At 40.1% G+C, this 7,726-nt stretch overlaps 1 protein-coding gene across 1 annotated transcript in view; it reads right to left on the minus strand.

Annotated features, from left to right (window-relative positions):
• Positions 1-7,726, minus strand: part of ATP2A2 (ATPase sarcoplasmic/endoplasmic reticulum Ca2+ transporting 2) — a 61,740-nt gene that overhangs the window by 44,468 nt on the left and 9,546 nt on the right. Inside the window, exon 5 of the mRNA XM_027124802.1 lies at positions 3,226-3,364. Within this exon, the coding sequence (XP_026980603.1) occupies positions 3,226-3,364 (139 nt within the window). The remainder of the gene's footprint in view (positions 1-3,225; positions 3,365-7,726) is intronic.

The raw sequence follows: 7,726 nt of genomic DNA on the forward strand, positions 1-7,726 counted from the left end.
GGAATAGGGTTGAGAATGTGTACTGCTTAGAACAATTACTATTGGTAATAAGTAGATTCACCTAAGATGAGGAATTTAAACTCATGTTTTAATATTTTTTTTGAATATTAAAAGAAAGGCAGTGGGGCTTCCCTGGTGGTGCAGTGGTTGGGAATCTGCCTGCCAATGCAGGTGACACGGGTTCGAGCCCTGGTCCGAGAAGATCCCACGAGCCACAGAGCAACTAAGCCTGTGCACCACAACTACTGAGCCTGCACTCTAGAGCCCACGCACCACAACCACTGAAGCCTGCGCACCTAGAGCCTGTGCTCTGCAATGAGAAGCCCGCGCACTGCAATGAAGAGTAACCCCTGCTAGCCACAACTAGAGAAAGCCCAAGCGCAGCAACAAAGACCCAACTCAGCCAAAAAAAAAAAAAAAAAAAAAAAAAAAAAAAAGAGTCCTGCATGGCTAGAGCATAGGGAGTTGCATAAGATGAAATCACAGAAGCAAGCAGGAGCCATACAATGCAAGGTCATTTAGGGTCAAAGAAAAAAATTTATATTTCTGGTGCAAGAGAGAAGCCACTGAAGTGTTTTAGCAAGTGAATAAACATGACCTTTAGGAAACTGGCTTCTGTGTGGAAAGAAAACAGTAAAGGAAGGCAGAGGCTCGTTAGGACACAATGACAATGTCAGTGTGAGGTGATGGTGGGACTGGTGTGGTGACTGAGGAAAAAGTAGTAAACAAATTTGGGTGTGTTTTGGAGACAGAATCAACTGGTCTTAGAGACAGAATAAAAGAGGAAAGAATCAAGATGATTCCCAAGTTTCTCTCAGTTAACTAGTTGGTAAGAGTGACTTACTGAGACAGGAAAGACTGGAGAGAACCAGAATTCAGAGAAAAGAGAAACCAAAACCACCGCCATTGAAGAGAAGCTGGTCTTAGTTTATTCCTTCAAATGGGAAGATGATGCTTTGAGGATCAAGGTTACAGTTTCCTCTGACGCTGTAAACCACTGCCATCTACTGATGCAAACCAAGGATAAACACTTTGGGGGTGATTTCTCTAAGTTTTCAGATACATTGAATATACTGAAATAGCTTAAGTAGCACAAAAAATTCTTACAATATCTTAATTTGACAGGCTGAAAGTATATTACCAGACTAAGCTGGAGAACTGGAAAACATACGAAGTCAAAAAGAATCTTGTGCAATATTTAGGTGACCTGCAAGTGCACTGACCACATATATATTTGTGGAAAGACAAACTATCTTCCTCTAATGTTTCCTTCCTCAGTTACTAGCACCATCACCACCCGGGCACCTAAACTAGATATCCTGCCAGTATCTTTGATGCCACACCCTACTTCACATCCACCCCAATATCTATTAAGTTATCAAAACCTGTTGCTTGGCACCTAAACCTGAGGCTCACTTTTCAAACTATACATGGCTGTAATTCCTTGCCCAAGGGAGATTCAGAGTTAATACTTTGGGTTGAGACCTGGTAAAAACTTTTAAGGAGGGTCCCCAGATAATTCTGATGTGCACCCTTGCTTTAAAACTCCTACTTATAAAAAAACAAACAAACAAAAAAAAAAACTCCTACTTATAAACTCAAAATCTTCCCCTCATTATTCTTAATGCTACAGCCTTCGTTATTGTTTGCTCTCATTAACCCTTACCTATCTCCATCCAGCCTTCCCATTCTGACCTACTTCCTACATCACCACCAGAATTCCCTAAGTCATATTTTTGCTGTAAAATCCATGGTGACAAAATGGTTAAATCTAACTAAGGTCTACAGATTAAAAAAACTGATACAATACTGTTATCTACTTTCAGTAGTTAACTGGAATCATATTAAAAGAATGCTCTAAATTTTATAAAATAATCACTCAAGTATTTAGGAGTAAAGAGGCATCATTTCTGCAACTTACTCTCAAACAGTTCAGACAAAAATGTGTGAATGTATAGATACAGACTGAAAGAGGATAATGCACATGTGATAACAAACATTTGGAGAATCTGGGTAAAAGCTAAATGGGAACTCTTACTAGTCTTGCAACTTTTAAGTCTGAAATTGTGTCAAAATTAAGTTTAAAAAATCCACTGGCCAAAACACTTCATTCTGAGTTGTACTTTTGTTAACACTGTTAAGCAAGCTGTTAGGTCATTTATACAAATTTTGCTGTCCTAAGTAATCAACGTGTGGGTACACAGGCAACACTATTCTTTTACTGGAAGACCTATGACAAGGTAATTTACTTTTGTTTTTCTTCTGTTTTTCGGCTGCGCCAGGCAGCATGCGGGATCTAGTTTCCCTGACCAGGGATCAAACCCGGGCCCCCTACATTGGGAGGGCAGTCTTAACCACTGGACCACCAGGGAAGTCCCGGTAATTTACTTTCAAAGACCAAAACTGCAGAGCACAGGCCAGGAGACTCAGCACTGAATTCTCATTACAATGAGTAAGACAAAGCACAATTTCCCCACAAGTCAGTGTAAAGGTGTTACTATGAGACAATTCACAAAAAGAAAACAAGTATTCTGAGCTCAGGAGGGTGTGAAAAACCACAATGATTTGAATAACCCAATGTAATAATTCCCCAGCAAAAAGATTACACAGTTCTGATTGGCTCCAGGGGCATTTGGGTTGCCTGAAAACATGGCATTGACCTATAGGAAAGAGGACCTTTTTGAGATCTGTGTAGAGCTCTGGCATTGCAGTGGATTCACTAACTCTTTAAAGCCCAAACCTAGATCCCCGGCTCAGTGTTATGTCAAAGTATTCTTAAGTAGAGCTTTTAAAGTCATGAGATTACCCTTAGCCATCAACTAGGTTTGATGGTTCCAAGATTGACCTATTTGTGCCAAGAACCAAAACAGGAAAAACTATGTAGCCATTAACTAGTATTCTACAAACTGCTCACTACAACTAACTGTCAAATCAAGATTAAGTTCATTATCTCACCTGCACTAGTGTTCCACAATGTACTAAAAGTAATAAACACAATAATTCAAAACACCTTGTTTAAAAAAAAAGATAAACACATCAACATGAAGGGAGGTGCCAAAACACTTTGAAAATTTTACAGAAAACCTGATTTGTTTGGATAGCACTAAAAATCTGTTAACGTAATTGATACACGAGCCTAACTTTTAAAACTCTTAAGTATGAGCCTTCAGAAAAGGACTGTATTCAGATATACAACCTAAAATAAAAATGACAAACTGAACTCACCAGCAATTTCTACAATATCACCAGGAACTATGTCTTTAGCTTTAATCCGCTGTACACTCTTCCTGTCTTGTCGATACACTTTGCCCATTTCAGGCTCATACTCCTTAAGGGCTTCGATTGCATTTTCAGCATTTCTTTCCTGTAAAAAAGAAAACAAAAGATAACAGTAGTAAATACAGCCTGCCACTGCCAAGTGTTTCTGGCCCTAGGAATCAAATTTTAGAGTTGTAAACTAAACTTAAAAAGAAAAAACACAGGAGATGCATATTAATGACATTTGTAATAAATGATTCACATCTTAAGGTAATAACATTAGGCCCTTATGATTTTGTATTAAAAATGAAAAAATAAGCACCCGAAGAAGGGTAAGGAGATAAAAATCAATGGAAAGAAGCAGTTATTAGAACCTGCTGTCCCTATGCACACTGGGCAACATGGCCCTCACCTTCAGCTTCACACACTCACATCATTAAATCAATCATGACCCCCATGAAAGGTGATGGTCTGGGGTTGGACTGCCCAGGCTCAACACAGGCTTTTGCACTCAAAAGCTATGTGACTGTGGATAATATGACACACAGCTTTATGGCCTACAAAACCAGGACACTAACAGTACCCACCCTCAAGGGTTGTGAGGATTTACAAGCTATGTGTAAAATGCTTAGATTGTGTTTTGGCACATAGTGAATGCTTTGAGTGATGAATTAAGAAAATCCAGTTACGTCTCACAAATTCTAAATCTCTCACCAGTACTAAAGACCAATAAGTGGCCGGAAGCACTGCCAGTCACATACCATATTTACCATAATATTATATATAAACATGTCAAGACTTAGTCACACACAGTTTTTTTTTTTTTTTTTTTTTGCAGTACGCGGGCCTCTCACTGTTGTGGCCTCTCCCATTGCGGAGCACAGGCTCTGGACGCGCAGGCTCAGCGGCCATGGCTCACGGGTCCAGCCACTCTGTGGCATGTGGGATCTTTCCTGACCGGGGCACGAACCCGTGTCCCCTGCATCGGCAGGCGGACTCTCAACCACTGCGCCACCAGGGAAGCCCGACACACAATTTTTATTTCCTAATTTCAAGATGAAAGATGCAGAATTAAAATGAGCCATGTTGAAAAAAAAAAAAAGCTAAGGGAAAGTTCCTTTGGGGGGCGGTGGGGGAGTATGTGTGAAATTTGCCTTTTCTCCTTTTAGAAAATAAGCAATTAGGACTTCCCTGGTGGCACAGTGGTTAAGAATCCGCTTGACAATGCAGGGGACACAGATTTGAGCCCTGGTCCGGAAAGATCCCACATGCCGTGGAGCAACTAAGCCCATGCGCCACAACTACTGAGCCTGCACTCTAGAGCCTGCAAGCCACAACTACTGAGCCCGTGTGCCACAACTATTGAAGCCCTCGTGCCTAGAGCCCGTGCTCTGCAACAAGAGGAGCCACTGCAATGAGAACCCACACTCCACAACGAAGAGTGCTCACTGCAACTAGAGAAAGTCCCCACACAGCAACGAAGACCCAACGCAGCCAAAAATAAATATAAAATTAATTAATTAAAAAAAAAAGAAAATAAGCCATTAGAAGGAGCAAATCTACAAAGCACATGCCCAGTTGAGGTTACTCAGTGGACAAAGGAAATAATTCTTTCATTTCTCTCTCATCTTTGCTCTCCAACCTAAAGCTCTTCAGTTTAACATTTGGATAAAATTTATGCTCGATAACATGCAATCTAATTTTTCACACTGTGGTAAAAATTAAGTCCCCAAACCTGCTTAAAGAGAAGTTAGATGACACAAAACTGAAAGCTAATGGCATGTGTCTAACTTTTTATGTATGCATTCCTGAGAAAGTACAGGAAACCTTAAATTTGGAAAGTTCATGATAAGAATAATTTAAATCCCAATCAGATCTGCTTGAAGAATGAGTCTATCTGTATCACCTTATAATTAACAGAAATACCAGCATATCTAACTCAAATTAATGTCACTGGCTAAAAGGTCCTTCAGGTTAAGTTCAAATGTTACTGATACTGTAGAAAGAATAAATTCTGAGCATTGTTGCTATTCAATTATTCAACTTTGAAACTACTTTTTCCTCAGGATTTTCCCCCCTGAATTTATGAACTGTGGCAGTTTTATTTCTCCTTCCTCGAGGTCATGTCAGGTAGAGTTTAATTAGACTGACCAAAATTAAGATGTCCAGGAGCACTGTATTTTGCTTCTATTAAAAATCAGGGAGGGACTTCCCTGGTGGTCCAATGGTTAAGTCTTTGCTTTCCAATGCAGGGGGTGCAGGTTCGATCCCTGGTCAGGGAGCTAAGATCCCACATGCCTTGTGGCCAAAAAACCAAAACATAGAACAGAAGCAATACTGTAACAAATTCAATAAAGACTTTAAAAAAAATGTTCCACATTAAAAATCAGGGGGACTTCCCTGGTGGCTCAGTGGTTAAGCATCTGCCTGCCAATGCAGGGGACACAGGTTCTAGCCCTGGTCCAGGAAGATCCCACATACCACAGAGCAACTAAGCCCGTGCACCACAACTACTGGGCCTGCACTCTAGAGCCTGTGAGCCACAACTACTGAGCCCACCCGCCTAGAGCCCGTGCTCTGCAACAAGAGAAGCCACCGCACCTCAACAAAGAGTAGCCCCCACTCACCGCAACTAGAGAAAACCCGCGTGAAGCAACAGAGACCCAACACAGCCAAACATAAACAAATTTATTTAAAAAAAACAAAAACAAACAAACAACAAAAAACAGGTCAGCTTGGGGAAAAACAAATATACCTAACTTACTATGAACAAAAACTTAGAAGACCTTCTAAGGTTTCCTTTGTTCTAAAAGTTACAACTCCTACCTCCTCCAGTCAAACCTAAATAGGTCTAAGTGTCATTCCTCAAACACACTTTGTACCTCTCTGCTCATGCCACCCCCTCTCTGGAATATTCTCCCCAGCTTCCACCCACAAAAGTCCTATTTCTTTATAGTTCCCCCAATTGCTTGTCAGCCTTCCTTGATGACACTGATCAGAAATACATGCCCCACCCCTCCCAAATACTACCTTACACTATAATTATAACTTTCATTACTTCCAGAAAGCAAGAACCCTATAGTATTTATTGCTCATACCCTTCTGTATATTATGTAATAGGATATCCATCAAAAATATTACTGTTTTCTTTAAGCTAAGACATATCTAAAAGTCCTGTGAAAATTGCTGTAAAATTTTACTTTGGAGTTCAGATCAGCCTGACCCTGGATATAAATCCCAGATACTCTATGTATGTACTATCTGTATGGCCTTTGATAAGTCAATCACTCTGAACTTCTATGTCACATCTGTCCAATGGGAATATCATCTGCCTTACAAAATCACTCTAAGCATGAAATGGGAATATGTATGAGTTATCTACTATGTAACTGACATAAATTAATTTAAAAATGCATATTACTAACTTGAGAAGGACAATCTAATGCTATATATTGTTTCTTTTGCCTAAATTATTCACAAAAAGATCGTTTCTATTTAAATAAAAGCAATTTAAAAAAATCAAATGTAGCACAATTAAAAATTTCTTCTAAGTAGGCTTCCTTCTAAATGAGCTCACCACATAAAGGCCTTCATGTTTATTAATGAGATCAGAAGTTTACAATTCCAATAGGATTAAATATGTTTATAAGATGCTTCCACTTTAAAGAATGACAGATACACTCTATTTTAGTCCTGAAAGAGGTGACTATATCTATCAAACATCTAAAAGATCAATACTTAAAAGATGAATGAGAGGGACTTCCCCGGTGGCACAGTGATTAAGAATCTGCCTGCCAATGCAGGGGACACGGATTCGATCCCTGGTCCAGGAAGATCCCACATGCCACGGAGTAACTAAGCCAGTGCGCCACAACTACTGAGCCTGCACTCTATAGCCCCCGAGCCACAACTACGGAAGCCTGCGCTCCGCAACAAGAGAAGCCACCGCACTGCAACGAAGAGTAGCCCCCGCTCACCGCAACTAGAGAAAGCCTGCACACAGCAAAGACGACCCAACACAGCCACAAATAAAAAGATGAATGTGAAATATTAGTCTGGGTTTGTTAAAATATATCAAAAACAAAAACCTAAAAGATCCATAGTCTTAAAAAAGTTAAATTCTCAAACTAGCTATCTGCAGAAGACCAATCATGCAAATATGGGGCAGACGTGTGATCCCGTTATGTTTCTGCAGTAAAATCAGCTTCCATTCTGTGAATAAGAAAGGCCTGGGTACTGGGCAGTTAAGGGAAAATAGCCAGGAATATGCTCTGAAGGTAAAATTATTTAGGATTTAAACAATTTTTATAGCTACACACACACACACACACACACACACACACACACCCACACCCACCCACCCACCCAAGGGAAAATAGCCAGGAATATGCTCTGAAGGTAAAATTATTTAGGATTTAAACAATTTTTATAGCTACACACACACACACACACACACACACACACACAC

This window comes from Aethalodelphis obliquidens, unplaced genomic scaffold (assembly GCF_003676395.1).
Source record: "Aethalodelphis obliquidens isolate GAN/ISIS:26980383/991018 unplaced genomic scaffold, ASM367639v1 scaffold28, whole genome shotgun sequence".
Taxonomy (NCBI): Eukaryota; Metazoa; Chordata; class Mammalia; order Artiodactyla; family Delphinidae; genus Aethalodelphis; species Aethalodelphis obliquidens.